This window comes from Chiloscyllium punctatum, chromosome 38 (assembly GCF_047496795.1).
Source record: "Chiloscyllium punctatum isolate Juve2018m chromosome 38, sChiPun1.3, whole genome shotgun sequence".
Lineage (NCBI taxonomy): Eukaryota > Metazoa > Chordata > Chondrichthyes > Orectolobiformes > Hemiscylliidae > Chiloscyllium > Chiloscyllium punctatum.
Genome location: NC_092776.1, coordinates 3,994,759 through 4,011,943, shown reverse-complemented (window position 1 = coordinate 4,011,943; position 17,185 = coordinate 3,994,759). Strand labels below are relative to the sequence as shown.

Genomic DNA, 17,185 nt, shown 5'->3' with positions numbered 1-17,185 from the left:
ATGTACCTATCCAAATGCCGCTTAAAGGTCGCCAATGATAGTGACTCTACCACTCCCACGGGCAGCGCATTCCATGCCCCCACCACTCTCTGGGTAAAGAACCCACCCCTGACATCTCCCCTATACCTTTGAACCTCTGGGTTCTTTACCCAGAGAGTGGTGGGGGCATGGAATGTGCTGCCTGTGGGAGTGGCAGAGTCAGAATCATTGGACAGGTACATGGATAGGTGCTTAAGCTAGGACAAATGTTCGGCACAACATCGTGGGCCGAAGGGCCTGTTCTGAGCTGTATTGTTCTATGTTCTATGTTCTATGTTCTATGTTCATGAGGGGATAACTAAATGGAGAATAAAGTGTACCTTTGAAGTGAAAGCTGTAATCTCTGATGCCTCTTGTCTGATGAAAGAACTGAAAACAAGGCAAAACCTATGTCTTAAACAATCAGTTGCACACAGACACTCAGCAGGATGAAGGAGAGTGGTTAGTTTGCAGTAAGAGCACTTCAGCTGCTTTCCAGAATGTGCACTAAAGGTTTCAAAATGGTTAACTTATGCTGAGGGACTGTAAAGGAAAGAGACCTGGATGTATTCGAACCTTTCAGAGTTCCCACACTGCTTTTCAGACAGTCACATGCTTTTGTAAATCTGGGTGTGTGAGAAGGAGCTGCAGTCAAAATTTAATTTGCAACAAGTGAAGATGTGAAAATTGAAATCTGTTTGTCAGCCCCTAATGCAAGTTCAAAGCTCAAACATAGCAGGTTTTTTTTCATAGCTGCATAAGAACGCTTTCTCACACAGGGGCTACGTTTGCGAGAACTATATCTTTAACCAACCTCTTATGGATTTTGCACCTGAATTTTCTGGCCCAGAGTCTGGGACTCTACCAGGACGCCACAAGCCTGAAAGTCAATGAATCCAAAGAAAAGTGATATTCTTAATGGGCATTTTTTTTAAAAAGCCATTTAGGAAGTCAAGAAAATTGAATTTTTTTTTACTGTAGACCATTCAGGCTCACTGTACAGAGTATCACCTCCCGCTGATCACTGAACACAGTCAGTGCCGACTGCAATAGTTTGGACTCAGTATTCAACTGAATTGAATGTTGCTGCAACTTTGTGTTATTTTGAGGAATCGGACACAACATCCCAAAGCAGTTGAAAGCAAGTCAATACTCTGACACATTGGCATTCTCCATTGAAAGTTCAACTGTGGGAATATACATTGGGACTTATATAGTAGGGGTCACTCAACCCAATTTGCACTCTCGCATGACTTCAAGACCTCCTTGTTTGCTGACCTTCCATTGAAATCATTGTGAATCACTGATCAGTATCTCTCCAGAATAGCGAGCTCAGAACCATCCACCATGGGCCTCAGCTGGGATCAAAGGCACTGACAGACTCCGAGATTCCCGTTTGTGGAATGAAAGGATTAGCTAAAGGGTCGTTGGAAGAGAGGGAGGTCCACAGTATGAGTAAGAGGAAAAGACAGGTCAAGGTAAAGTTGCCACAGTCTTACCAGACTATGGTGCTGCTCTCTCATTCGAGAGAGACGATTGGTGGTAGTTTAACTGGAGGGTCACCACGCCTTAGGTAAGGGGTGAGGTTGAGAAAAAGAGTCCTTCATGGTAACCTCAGCTATTGCAGGAATTGAACCCAAGTCAATTAGTATCACACCTTCCCTCCCACTGTTCTACCTGAAAAACAACTAGAACTAGGGGCATAGTCTAAACATGAGGACCAGACCATTCAGGAGAGCGTTCGGAAGCACTTCAACACACAAAGGGTTTGAGAGGTTTGGAATTCTCTTCCACCAGCAACAGTGGATGCTGGATTGTTGTTTTTTTTAAATCTGTGAGAAACATGATTTTTGTTTTGTTAAGAAAGGTATTAAGGGGCATTGACCCTTAATAGAATCAGAGAATCCCTACAATGTGGAAACAGGCCCTTGGGCCCAACAAGTCTTTGAATTGCGGGAGGAAACTTGCACAGATGCAGGGAGAATGCGCAAACTCCAACAGACAGTCACCCGAGGTTGGAATTGAACCCAGGTCCCTAGCACTGTTAGACACTGAGCCACTGTACCACCACAGCCCAGCCTTGATCTCATTGAATGGTGAAGGCTCAAGGGGCTGAATGGCCTTCTCCAATTCGTACATTCATATGATTTGCCCTTGGAGAGGGGAACATAGCACCCTACCCCCTACGTCCACCTCCACCCCTCCACCCCTCCACCCCTCAACCCAACCCAATCCAACCCCTCAGAAGGGTCAGCTGTGGTGGGGATAAATGGTTCTGCTATTTAATGGGCTAATTTTAGTGGAAGCTTGTGGAAAGTCAGAGAGAACAGCTGTAGCTCCTGCACACTCCAGTAGTATAAGCTCAAACAGGGCAAAAAAAGTTGTCCCATTGAAAGCCAACTTGTCAAACTCTAGCCAACATATTTCGAAGCTTTTCATGCTCTCTGTTTTATATTTCATTCCCTTATTGGTAAAGAAAACCAAATGTCAACTTCTTGGAGGTTTTACTGAATGCCTTGAAAGAAACCTGTTAAAATATGCCAAAAATAGAATGGTTTTCTATTTTTATTTCAATACTTGTGTTTGATGGCGTGAGAAATAAATGCAAAGAAGAGACAAGATCTTGTCTTTCCCCCATCAGGCAGTCAGACTGATAGATAGCCTGCAAGTGGACATTTCTAGATTCTTCTAAGCCCTAGGAAGGATCCCCAAGGTAATTAATCAACACCAATTCACCAAATTAGGCCAATTTTAAGATGTAGTCCATATTGAACCAGTTTTGTTAAATTGAATGACAATTAATTGAATGACAATAAAGATCATCAGACAGCACCTGCCAAACCCACAACCACCTCAATTTAGATGGACAAGGGCAACAGACACATAGGAAAACCATGACCTTCAAGTTCCCCACCAAGTCACTCACCATCCTGACTTGGAAATATATCACCGTTCCTTCACTGTCACTGGGTCAAAATCCTGGAATTCCCTCCCTCAGGGCATCGTGGGTCAACCCACAGACAGCACTGGTTCAGGAAGGCAGCTCACCCCCACCTTCTCAAGGGGAAACTAGGGATGGGCAATAAATGCTGGGCCCAGTCAGTGACACCCACATTCCACAAATGAATAAAAACGATTGATGTAGGTGACAGCCCAATGGTGTAATTGTTAGACGATTAATCCAGAGAACAGGTAGTGTTCTGGGCACCTGGTTTTGAATCCTGCCATGACAGATGGTGGAATTTGAATTCATTAACAATCTGGAATTAATGATGACCATGAAATGGTTGTTTGGGAAAAAATAAACATTTCATTCACTAATTACCCACAGAGAAAGAAACTGCCATGGTATCCTGGTCTGGCCTACATATGACTCCAGACCCACAGCAATGTGGTTGACTCTTAACTGTCCTCTGAGGCAATTAATAATTGGATGATAAATGCTGGCCTAGCCAGTGATGCCCGCATCCTGTGAATGAATTATTAAAAATTAACTGAAGTACCTGTCCATTATATTTCAGTCTATTTCATTCAGCTGGCAATCTACTGATGAAGCTATACATATTCTCAGTTACTAGCCCCAAATACAGCCAACAGGTTATAGATGCATGTCCTTTCACAGCCGTCAAATTCTATTTCAACTACCACAGAGGAATGTAAAGACCATGAACAATCCATTTTTGTCCTGAGCATTTTCCAATTGTGTTCAATCCTTTTAATTAAGTGGAGCACATACCTGACATTAAATGACACTGTATGAAAAAGAATCCATGAATGTGTAAGTGCTTTTTTAAATCATCAAATACTGTTCATTTTTAATCTTCTGTGTAAGATATCCCAAAACATAAGAACATAAAAATAAATGCAGGATGAGAAAAGGCAATTTGGGCCACTGGGATCACCTCTCCTGTTTTTTATACTGAATAATATTCTGATTATGTATTCCACGATTCTGCTTGCTGTTTAATTGCTTCTCTGTGTTGCCTTGACATTGAAACTGATGCTATTCCAAAGCTCTTTTCCTTGTATGAATTCTGTTGCTCAGCATTTGCCTCATGCCAGTGTAAACCACAGAAGACCACTTTGTCCTGAACCGGCCATTTCCTTAACAATTTAGAAGTAATTTCACTGTCCCATTCTTTGTCTCTCAATGATAATTCAGAGTTGATGAGCTCCTCTATATTAATCATCCAATCAAAGGAAACAGTATTTTGTGTTTCATTTTCACTTGCTACATTATTTCCGCCCAATTGTATAACAAATTCAAGTCAATTTAAAAATGCCCCCCCCACACACAGATGAAACAAAAAACTGCAGGCGTTGGAAATCTGGAACAAAAGCAGATATTGTTGGAGAAACTCAGCCTTTGTGGAGAGCGGAAAACAGAGTTTCCAGTTCAGTGATCAGTTCTGAAGAAGGGTCATTGGACGGGAAAATTAACTCTGCTTTCTCTCCACAGATGCTGCCAGACTTAGACTTTGTCTTAAATTCTCTTTTTTTTAAATGTCTTTGTCTTTTCTTTACTATATTGTCATGGAAGGACTCTTGTTCTGAACTTTCTCTTTCTTTACTTTTCTGATTTGTTACTATGATTTTGTACATTTGAAGGTCTGTAATACTGGACTTTTATTTTCTCTTTTTCTTTTCTGGGAATCTGTACCTTGTAGGTGAGATGGTGCTGTAAGTGGTGACTTCTAAACTTTTCACTGTGTCCATGTGAGGACATGTGACAATAAAGCTAATTCAAATCAATTCAAATCTGCTGACCTTCTTTTATATGATGTTTTTTGTGCCATAGGATTTAATAGTCAATGAGCTACTTTGGTAATGTAGTTACTGCTGTAGGGTGGAGAACATAACATACAGCAAACTCCCACAAAAACAATGTCATAATGACCAGTTAATCGCTAGGTAATCTTTAACCAATTAATGGTCAGTTTTTATGCGATTGATTGAGGTCCAGTTTATCTCGGATTATGGGGATATTCTGTGCTTCCTTAAAATTGTGCTAAAGGATCTTTTACATCCAGTTGAGAAGGTAACTCGCACCTTTGGTTAAATATTACATCCAAAAGATAATGCCTGGCAGTGAAGCATTCCTTCCACTGCTGTGTCAGCATTGATTGATTTTCTGCTCAGGTATTTGCAGCTTGTAGCCTTTAGGCTCAAAGGTAGGAATGCTATCCACTAGGCCACAGTGTGTGACTAAAATGTTTTATTCAGTTTCCTTCAGGTACCAAGTTCGCTCAGATAATTTTGCATGACCATAGATTCCCTCCAGTAGCTTATGTGTTTAAGCAAACTTAAACAACTGTCAACGTTTAAGTTTCATTTTCTGATTTAAGATCTGAGACTATGATGGTCTGAAATGTGTTTTTTTAAAATTGAGTCAAACCATTAATTTGAAATGAAGAAAAGACCTTACCTGACCATATACCTTCTTTCCCTCTCACTCTCAGATACCTGATAAAAGACATCAGGAAACACAGAATATAAAAGTATTCTCTACTGCTGGTGGTCCCACCTAACCAACAATGGTCTCAGTTTTAAACCCGAATGCTTCAGGGACACCTAAAGGGCTCTATATTCTTCCCTTTCTGCTGGAAAACATCCCCTTTTAAACTTTGTATCTGCATGTATTGAAATGACTGTATAAAGGCTGGAATACAGTCATAGAATCTCCACAATGTGGAAGCAGGCCATTTGACCCACACCAACCCTCCAAAGACCATCCTACCCAGGCCCATCCCATCCCTGTAACCCTGCATTTCCCCTGACCAATCCACCCTAACCCGCACATATTTGGACTGAGGAAGGAAACTGGCACACTGAGAGGAAACCCACATGGACACAGGGAGAATGTACAAAGTCCATGTAGACAGTCAGCTAAGAATGGAATTGAACCCAAGTCCCTGGTACCATAATGCAAAAGTGTTCACCACTGAGCCACCATGCCACCCCTTATTTTTCTCAGGGTTTCCAAGTGATAGACTTATTCTTTCTTAGCTCAAGAAAACATTATGATTAGTTCCTTACAGCGAACAATTAGATCGTGACATTTTAATTGCAGTAAGATATGGCCACAAGCTAAGAAAGGAATATAAACACTTGATTCAACCAATCAGGGAGGTTTGAGAAAGGAGAGCTGATTCACTCCTGGTCACCTGACTGGAACAGCACTCAAAATCAGAGCTGTGTTTAAAACATGGATTCATTTATTCCCTTTCTAGATGCCTTCTGTTGGTATTGTACCCTGAAATGAACAAAGTGCATAATGTAATTTTCAATACTACAATAGTATGGGCAAACTACTCAATCACTGAGCTCATTGACCAAGTGGAGCCAACTGGTCTTGGGCATGGTGCTGCTGTCTTTCAGCCCCCGACCACTGCAATCATTGAGGTCCTCCGAAAAGACAGCACACTATAAAACATTCCTCGTTATTATTCACTCACCTCATTAATCTTGAGAAATCTTGCTGTACATAAAATTGATGGGTATTTGCTCTGTGTAGAAGCCGATGAACTTGACAATGTGTTTTGTATCTGAAGCACTGAGAGGTTACGAGGTTAGGTGCTTTAAAACTTTGAATGTGACTGCCACGGATTCTAACCAAACCTCTGTTTTGTTTTGTGTTGTCTTTGACAGTGTGTTTGGTCATGTCAGCCACCGCTCTGATTGGCAGCTTGTTAAAGTGGATTACAGATCCATCTTCAGCACAAGATGCAATGAGATTGATTTTCATTCATGGGAGCTCCACAATCAGGTGAGGAACCTTGCTCACTTCCCAATTTTCCTTCTCCCACCAAACTTCCAAGCAAGATATTATTAGGACTCATTCTCACGACCTACCAGGTTATAATTATGTTGTGTCATAAATGTCAGTGTCTCTAAGCTTGGATTATGTAATAGAGCGCTCTCCTTATCACATGGTCACACCCTCTCAATTTAATCATTTTCAGTCCCACGGCAATGCATAATTAGTGAACATCCCACGTTTTAATTGCTCTGTCACTGGTGTGTTTCCTTTCACTTGCCCCGGATCTAAGTTCTCGAATTCCATCCTTGCTCCTCTCCTCACTACATCACCCTTTCTGCTCTTTTGAAACAGCCCTTATGGGTGGCTCAGCGGTTAGCACTCCTGCCTCAAAGTGCCAGGGACCCAGGTTCGATTCCAGCCTCAGGTGACTGTCTGGGTGGAGTCTGCACATTCTCCCCGTGTCTGTGTGGGTTTCCTCTGGGTGCTCTGGTTTCCTCCCACTATCCAAAGATGTGCAGGTCAAGTGAATTGGCCATGCTAAAGTGTTCAGGGATGTTTAGGTTAGGTGCATTAGTTAGAAGTAAATATAGAGTAATATGGGTAGTGGGATACTCTTCAGAGGGTTGTTGTTGTCTTGTTGGACCAATTAGATTGTTTCCAGACTCCAGGAACAGGTGTGGGGCCAATCAGCCCCTCCAGCCCATTTCATCATCCAGTGAGATCATGGCTGATTTTTTTGGCCTAACTCCATCTTCCCACCTTTAGCCTAAACGCCATGATAGCTTTCTTAACCAAAAAGTATCAATCTCAGCTTTAAAATTAACACTTGATTTTACATCAACTGCTGTTTGGGGAAGAGAATTCCTAACCTCTGCCAACCATCCTAACATCTCTCCCAAACGGTCTAAATTCTGCCTAAAATAAGGCAATCAACTGCGGATGCTGGAGACCTGAAACTAAAACTGTTGGAAAAACCCAGCAGGACTGGTAGAAACAGAGTTAACGCCTTGAATCCAGTGACCTTTATTCAGAACTCCTTAGTGCTCGACCAGCTGAGATTCTCTGTCAATTTCCCTTTCTGTCTGTCATATATTCTACCACTTTTTCACCAAGTTTTTGGTCATCAGACCTAAAGTAATAGCCTGGCGCCATGAAAGTGTAAGTTATTATTATTGAGTAGCCTGATGGCAGTATGTAAATAATGCATGATAAAGGAATTTGTCTTGCAAACGTTTTGTCCCCTGTCTGGGTGCCATCCTCAGTGCTTGGGAGCCTCCTGTGAAGTGCTTCTGGCTGTTTCCTCCAGCATTTATAGTGGCCTGTCTCTGCTGCCTCTGGTTGTCAGTTCGAGCTGTCCGCTGTAGTGGCCGGTATATTGGGTCCAGGTCGATGTGTTTGTTGATAGAGTCTGTGGTTGAGTGGCTCGAACTGACAACCGGAAGTGGCAGAGACAAACCACTATAAATGCTGGAGGAAAGATCACAGAAGCGCTTCACAGGAGGCTCCCAAGCACTGAGGATGTCACCTAGACAGGGGACGAAACGTTTGCAAGACAAATTCCCAGCTCGGCGAACAGATCCACAACAACGAGCACCCGAGCTACAAATCTTCTCCCAAACTTTGAATGCATGATAAAAATACACTGCACCATCATTCCGTGTTGCTTAAAAATCTTGGAAAGAAAGCACACGTTATTCAGTTGACAATCCTTTAGACACAAACAGTCCTCTCAACACACAGCATTTCGAAAACCTAACCATACTTTAGTGTACCCTCCTCCATCAGCCCAGTCTCTCCAACATGGTCTGGTTGTGTTCAGTTGTCCCAGTTACTTTAATGGGTCTCATCTGAATGGGCACATTAAGCTACATGGGACACCTTTTGCCTAGAGCTGAAACTAATTAATTTCCAATTGACAGCACACATCCTGACCTAATTGGTATCCTCTTGAACAGTGACATATGGTACACAGTGCAGCAGGTATAGTTGGCACCAGTGTAATGGTGATGCTTGCAGCCCGATACTAAAGACAGATCCCAGTCCGATAAAACAATTGCAGTTTCATTGAGACAAGACAGAGAAGACAGCCAATCAGTACAACAGCTTGAATTAAAATTGACAGCCCACTAAAGCAAGCCTCTTGTAATAGCCTTCAACCTACACAGATCTGAACCTGAATCAAATAAATATTTCTGTTTCATGCATGATAACAGCTTAACTTACTGACAGGCCCACTGCTTGTTAAAATAGATAGACACCACTGAGTCTGTCCTCAAAGCACATCCCCTGCTCAATATTTCATTTTGTTGCTGCCTGATAAGGGTGAGAATAGCATGGTGCTCTGAATCATAAGCCATCTCCTCAATGACACTGGATAGGCAGCCCCTCCAGTTTCCTATCCACTAAGCCATTCAGCCCGTCACTGCTACCCCTTCCATTAGGTCCTGGATGATTTATTTATTTTTCAAATTCCGCATTCCCATCTATCATAAGTCCTGATTCTTCTACCTCACAAGTTTGTATCTCCACCTTGGGGTGGCACGATGGCTCAGTGGTTAGCACTGCTGCCTCACAGCACCAGGCACCCAGGTTTAATTCCCACCTCGGGCAACTGTCTGTGTGGAGTTTGCACATTCTCCCCATGTCTGCGTGGGTTTCCTCCGGGTGCTCCGGTTTCCTCCCACGATCCAGAGACGTGCAGGTTGGGTGAATTGGCCATGCTAAATTGCCTGTAGTGTTACGTGCATTAGTCAGAGAGAAATGGGTCTGGGTGGGTTACTCTTCAGAGGGTCGGTGTGCACTGGTTGGGCCGAAAGGCTTGTTTCCACGCTGTAGGGAATCTAATCTTAAAAAGTTTAAGATGGGCGGCACGGTGGCACAGTGGTTAGCACTGCTGCCTCACAGCGCCTGAGACCCGGATTCAATTCCCGCCTCAGGCGACTGACTGTGTGGAGTTTGCACGTTCTCCCCGTGTCTGCGTGGGTTTCCTCCGGGTGCTCCGGTTTCCTCCCACAGTCCAAAGATGTGCAGGCCAGGTGAATTGGCCATGCTAAATTGCCCGTAGTGTTAGGTAAGGGGTAAATGTAGATGTAGGGGTATGGGTGGGTTACGCTTCGGCGGGGCGGTGTGGACTTGTTGGGCCGAAGGGCCTGTTTCCACACTGTAAGTAATCTAATCTAACCTAAAAAGTTTCAATGACCCCATTTCCTTCTGAGACAGAGAGGTCCAAAGTCACATAACCCTCAGAACATTTATCATCATCTCTGTCCTGAAGGGGTGATCTCTAACTCTAAAACAAAACCTTTAATTCTCAATTCACCCACCAAGAGGAAAATTTTTTTTCTATTTCCACCTTCTCAAGACCATTCAGAATCTGATACACTTTGATCAGGTCACCCCTCACTCTCCTAAATTCCAACAGAGACAAGCCCAGTCTGTCTAACGTTCCCTCATAAGACAACCCACTCATTCCAGGGGTCCACCTCATAAACCTCCTCTCAGCTGTCTCTGACATACTGACATCCTTCATTAAGCAAAGTTAAACAGTCTTTGAATTGTCTCAGCCATGCCCTGTGTAACTGAAGCAGATCATCCTCACTGTTATGTTGAATTATTTGCTGTACCTGCATGCTAGTTTTTTGTGCGTCATGCTCTCTTACACCTGGATTCCTCAGCACACCAGAATTTTGCAATCATTCTCCATTTGAGTAATTCTCTGCTTTGCTCATTCTGCCTGCCAAAGTGAACGACTTTGTATTTTTCCGCATTATACTCCATCTGCCAAATGTTTGCTTTTCACTTAATGAGATTGCAGACTGATTTCATAATAGGTGATATCAGATCTTCTTACCAATCTTTGTGTCATCTTCAAATTTAGTGACCATAGCATTGCTCCCCTTATCTAAGTCATTGATATCAATTGTAAAAAGCACTGACCCATGTGGCACTCCAATGATCAGATCATGCCAAGTAGCCAAGCATTCATTGAAACTCTCCTGCCGCCTGGGAAGAAGCAATCTTCTTTTCCAATCAGTAGGTTTCCCATTAGAATGAGTTGGCACTTACTTCTCTTGCACAGAGCATGTGAAATCACATTGTACACAGTTTCGGTTTCGTTACCTAAGGAAGGATATACTTGCCCAAAAGGGAAAACATCAATGGTTCACTGGACTGATTCCAGGGATGAGGGTATTCCCCTTTAAGGAGTGATTGAGTAGGCAAGGTCTACATTATCTGCTGTATATAAGAATGAGAGATGGGCTAATTGAAATATAAAGGATTATTTTTATTTCTATTTACTCACGGGATGTGGGTGTCGCTGGTTGGGCCCAGCATTGATTGCCCGTCCCTAGTTGCCCCTTGAGAAGGTGGGGTTGAGCTGCCCTCTTGAACCTCTGTAGTCCACCTGCTGTGGGTTGACCCACAATGTCCTTAGGGAGGGAATTCAGGATTTTAATCAAGTGAGAGTGAACATAGAACAGCACAGCACAGTACAGGCCATTCAGCCGTCAATATTGTGCCAATCTTTTATCCTACTCTAAGACCAAACTAACCTACATAGCCGACATTTTGCTATCATCGGTTAAGAGTCGCTTAAATGTCCCTAATGAATCTGATTCTATCACCACTGCTGGCAGTGCATTCCACGCACCTACCACTCTCTGTGTAAAGAACCTACCTCTGACATCTCCCCTAAACCTTCCTCCAATCACCTTAAAATTATGCCTCCTCATGATAGACATTTCCGCCCTGGGAAAAAATAATTGACTATTCACTCAATCTAAGCCTCTCATCATCTTGTACACCTCTATCAAGTCAACTCTTCATCCTTCATCGCTCCAATGAGAAAAGTCCTAACTCCCTCAACTTTTGTTCAAGAGACATTCCTCCAATCCAGGCAGCATCCTGGTAAATCTTCTCTGCACCTTCTCTAAAGCTTCCACATCTTTCCTATAATGAGGTGACCATAACTGAACACAATATTCCAAGTTGGTCTAACCAGGGCTGTATAGAACTGCAGCATAACCTCTTGGCTCTTAAACTCAATCTCCCTGCTAATGAAAGCCAACACACCACACACCTTCCTAATAGCCCTGTCAACTTGGGTGGAAACTTTGAGGGATCTATGGTCATGGACCCCAAGATCCCTCTGTTCCTCCACACTGCCAAGAATCCTGCCTTTAACTTTATATTCTGCATTCAAATTCCACCTTCCAAAAAGAATCACTTCACACTTTTCCAGGTTGAACTCCATCTGCCACTTCTCAGCCCAGCTCTGCATCCTGTCTATGTCCCATTGCAACCTACAACAGCTCTCTACATTATCCACAACTCCACCAACCTTGGTGTCATCAGAAAACTTACTAGTTCACCCTTCCACTTCCTCATCCAAGTAATTTATACAAAATCATAAGGAGCAGAGATTCCAGAACTGATCCCTGCAGAACACCAAGCTTCAGGCTGAATACTTTCCATTTACCATCACCCTCTGTCTTCTAAGGGCCAGCCAATTCTGTATCCAGATAGCCCGACTTCCCTGTACCCTATGCCTCCTTATTTTCTGCATGAGCCTACCACGGGAAACCTTAGCAAATGCCTTGCTAAAATCCATATACAGCACACCCACTGCTCTACCTTCATCAATGACGGAGCAACAATTTGGGGTGGTGAGTGGCTTGGAGAGGATGATCCTATGTGTCTGCTGCCCTCGTCCTTCTAGATGGAAGTGGTTGTGGGTTTGGAAAGTGCTGTCTGAGGATCTTTGGTGAGTTTCTGCAGTGCATCTTGTAGACAGTACATACTGCTGCTACTGAGCGTGGCTGGTGGGGGGAATGGATGCTTGAGAATGTGATGCCAATCAAGTGGGCTGCTGTGTCCTGATGGTGTCAAGCTTCTTGAGTTTTGTTGGACCTGCATGCATCCAGGCAAGTTGGGAGTAATCCATCACACTCCTGACTTGTGTCTTGTCGATGGTGGACAGGTTTTGGGGAGATAAGAGGTGAGTTACTCACTGCAGCATTCCTAGTTTCTGACCTGCTCTTGTAGCTACAGTTCTTATGTGGTGAGTCCAGTTGAGTATCTGGATATTGATAATGGGATATTCAGTGATTGTAAAACCATTGAACATCAAGGGCGGTGGTTAGATTGTCTCGTAGAGATGGGCATTGCCTGGCATTTATGTGGCTACTTGCCACATGTCAGCCCAAGCCTGGATATTGTTCAGATTTTGTTGCATTTGAACATAGATTGTTTCAGTCAGGCCTTTCAGAAAATGTTCCTTCTGGCTGGGGAGGCTTAAACATAGACTTATTGTGGGTTAGTTGGTCACCACTGATGTGCAGAGCTCAAGTCATGGATTTTCCAAACTTAGCACAACCACTTCAGTGTTGAAGGGCCATATTTGACTCAGTTTTGCTGTGAGAGTTTGAGATTGCATTGTCAAACTTTATCAGCAACTCCTAGACAGCAACAGGGACAGCGAGTGCCATTGCTTTGATCTAGTTGAAAGAGCTGTTAGACCCTCTATCCCTCACCCTGCCCCTAGTCACCAGAATGTCCCCACACCCAGTTTCTCACCCAATATTCCCAATAGGCAGGTAGAAATAGAAACACAAACTTTGAATAGTTTTGTACAGATCTTGCTCGAGAGATCACATGACTACCTCCAGCCAGTTCCCTTCCTTAGGGCTTCAATGTATCCATAGCGTCCTGTATTTCATCAAAGTCTGCTCTGCCTGTCTGGGAAAACCACATTTTCTCGAACAATTATGATTTGCTCCGATGTCTTTGGTTGCAGTGAGCTCTGAAGACCTAATTTCACTGGAATGAAATTACATCCAGTTATAGAAGCAATTCAAAGTGTTCATTGCCCACACAGCAAATCAGGAGGGAGCACTACACTACTGTGTGTGGAGATGTAGCTGTCGCTTGTGTAGATGTTCAATTGTGTACCCAACCAAGTGCAACTGCTCAAGACCTCTGTGTGTCAGCAGTTAATAGTCAGTACAAAACTTCTTTGAGAATTACTCCAGAGATAATGTACTCCAACCTCTGATTTGGCATTCATTGCTAAAGGAACTATAGAATCCCTACAGTGTGGAAACAGGCCACTTATTCCATCAATTCCACACTGACCCTCCAAAGGGCATCCAATCCAGACCCATCCCTATCCCTGAAACCTTGCATTTCCCATGACACATCATAGACACTATAGGCATTTGGCTTGGGCAATTCACCAAAGCTGCACATCTTTCGAGTGTGGAAGGAAACTGAAATACCTCGAGGAAACCCAGGCAGACATGGAGAGAAAGTGCAAACTTCATACAGACAGTCACCCGAGGCTGGAATCGAACCCAGGTTCCCTGGTGCTGTGAGGCAGCAGTGCTGACCAGTGAGCCACTGTACCTCAAATGGAGCATGAAAGTAAGCAAATGTTGCTGTAACTGTACAACGCGTTAGTGAGACTGTATCTGGATTACTGCGACAGTTTTGGTCCCCTTACTTGAGGAGGGGTGTAGTTGCAGGAGAGATAGTTCAGAGCAGGTTCACTAGATTGATCCCAGAGATGAAGGGTTTGTCTTATGAAGAGATTTTGAGCAGTTTAGGCCGATACTCGATGAAGTATAGAAGAATGAGAGGAGATCGAATTGAAGGACAAGAGATGGTAAAGGGGGATTGACAAAGTAGACATGGAGAAAATGTTTCCTCGTGAGGCAATCTAGAACGAGAGGTCATTGTTTTAAGATAATGGGTAGCAGATTTAAAAACAGAAATAACGGAAATGACTTCTTCAAAGAATCTCTGGAATTCACTGTCCCAGGGTGTGGTGGATACTGGGACAACGAGTAAACTTAAGGAGGAGATAGACAGGTTTTAATGAATAATAGGTTGGGAGATTATGGAGAGCAGGCGGGAAAGTAGAGTTGAGGTCAGTCATGATTGTATCAAACGATGGAGCAGGCTTGAGGGGCTGAATGGCCTCTTCCTGCTCCTGATGTTTTAGTTGACCTCTTTGGACGTACCATGTCTGGGGTAGTTGGCACTTGAACCCAGGTCTTCTGGCCCAGAGGCAGGGACAACACCACTTCACTACAGGACCTGTCCCCACCTCCAGTAACCTAACCTAACCTTGGGCCAAGAGAAAATGAAAAAGCAGACAGTTTACAAATCTCGATCACAGTGCCAGCAGCAGCAGCAGCAGCAGCAAAACTCCAGTTAGTTAATTAAATGGTTCTGACATTGGCACCATTCAGTTTGGGGTCTGACTGCCAGGCATCCATCTGCTGGCAGTTACATGACTAAAGCTGATCCTTTTATCAGAAGCTGAAACATAAACCCAAATTTGCTTTGGGGACAGGTTAGCGAAGACCAGGCAGCGATTCTCATCCTGAATGAGACATGTGACTTCATTGTTAGTTAATTGGCAGCCTCCCTCTTCATCTGCACACAGCCCTAATGAGTTATTTACCATCACATCACTCTCTGGCATTTCTTCATCTGTAATTGGGCTGTTAGAAGGTTGAGCAGATACCTCCAGAAAATTATTCATTATGTTTTACTCGCAAGCTTTCGTTTAAAAAAAAATGTTTATTTAACTTAGTTCTAAAAATAAGCCTGCTCTCTCACACATTTCAAACATGCTCAACAATCCCTGAGAAAAAGACAGATTCTAATTCCTTCAGGGAGGTTGATTGTAACACCAAGTTACCAGATGAAGGTATTGTTCCTTGAGCTGTAATTCCAACCAGCAGCTGAACAGAGAAACCCAAGACGGATCTGAGCAGCACACCTTCCATTTTACACTTGTTCGAGCTTACATTGTCACCATGTCTCTTCTCCCACCATCAAACCCCAGCTCAATCGCTGCCAGCCCTCTGTATTAGGGCTAACCCAGTTCCCAGGATCACCGGGCTGGGATAATTAAGGCACAGCTTCAGCACACAGCTGGGTGGCGATGGCTCAAGATGGCAGCTCAGTACCACCTTCATGAGGGACAATAAATAATGGGGTAAGAAATGCTGGCCTGGACAATAATGCTCATATCCTAGGAACACTTTTTAAAAAGATGGTGGTGAGGCTTGAATTGTACTTTAACAATTTTACACAAGGAAACAGAACAGCATTTCAAGAGAAAGAGAAGTGCAGGGTTAAGTCTTGTTTCTTCACCTCAGGTTGAGAAACACTGTTGTGCATTTCCTGTATCTTCTGCTTCTTATTATTTTTCTCCCTAAGCTTCATTCCCCTTTCTACTCTCCCTCCCCTCCCCCAGCCTGCCACCCTGCCACCTCACATCCCTCCTGTCCCAGGGCTGAGTGATGAGCAGGTAGTGTGATTCTATACCCCCTTGGCAAGTGTCATTTGGTCTGTTACCAGTTGTTATGAGAGCAGGCAAGCCTGGCTCCTCTTCCTCCAGCATCAGGTGACTGTCTATGTGGAGTTTGCACATTCTCCCCATCTCTCGGTGCTCTGGTTTCCTCCCACAATCCAAAGATGTGCAGGTTAGGGTGGACTGGCTATGCTAACTCAGTGTTCAAGGATGTGTAGGTTAGGTGCATTAGTTGGGGTAAAAATAGGGGAATGGGTCTGGTAGATTATTCTTCAGAAGGTCAGCATGGACTTGTTGGGCCAAAAGGCCTTGTTACCACACTGTTCCTTTGGAAGATGATGCTGCTGATTCTGTAGAATTGTACAGGGGGAAAGTGCTTTTTTGCTTGATCTCTAACTTGTGCATGTTTTACATTTTGCGCATTTCTTTACTTGTTCATTAGATGTGGCTGTCACTTGCAAGGCTGATACATGATAATCACATCGAGTTGTGCATGAGAAGGTAGTGCCAGTTGCTATTTAGAATAGATTAGGAGCAAATTACTGCAGATGCTGAAATCTGACTGAAAACAAAAAAATACTGGGAATCACAGCTGATGCTGACCCTCTGTGATTTCCAGCAGGTTTTGTTTTCAGTTCCAGAATAGTTTCATGGACCTTTTCAGAATGCACTTCAGAGTGAACCACATTGCTGTGGGTCTGGAGTCACAAGTAGGCCAGACCCAGTGAGGATGGTAAATTGCCTTCCCGAAAGGACACTAGTGACCTGCTGGGTTTTTATGACCTGCTGATAGTTTGATGATGCCTATTATTGAGATGAGAATTTTTATTTCAGAATGGTTAAACTGACAGAATTTGTATCTATAGTTTCTGCAGTAGGTTTTAAACTCTGATTTAATGATTGCTAATCCTGGCCTGTGTCATATAAAGGTAAATGATTTGCATCGTCCCTCCCCCACCATGACTGTTCCCAGTTTGATGGGACAGCAACCGTATATAATGAGGCAGGGAGGCGAAAGTGAGTACTGTAGGTGCTGGAGATTAGAGTCAAGATTAGAGTGGTGCTGGAGAAGCACAGCAAGT

General features: G+C 43.5%; 1 protein-coding gene across 3 annotated transcripts in view; it reads left to right on the top strand.

The window, feature by feature from the left end:
* LOC140463298 (VPS10 domain-containing receptor SorCS1-like) overlaps positions 1–17,185 on the top strand; it is a 1,204,408-nt gene that overhangs the window by 1,011,994 nt on the left and 175,229 nt on the right. For all 3 annotated transcript variants that reach the window (XM_072557066.1, XM_072557065.1, XM_072557064.1), the window contains exon 15: positions 6,667–6,784. In XM_072557066.1, the coding sequence (XP_072413167.1) occupies positions 6,667–6,784 (118 nt within the window). The remainder of the gene's footprint in view (positions 1–6,666; positions 6,785–17,185) is intronic.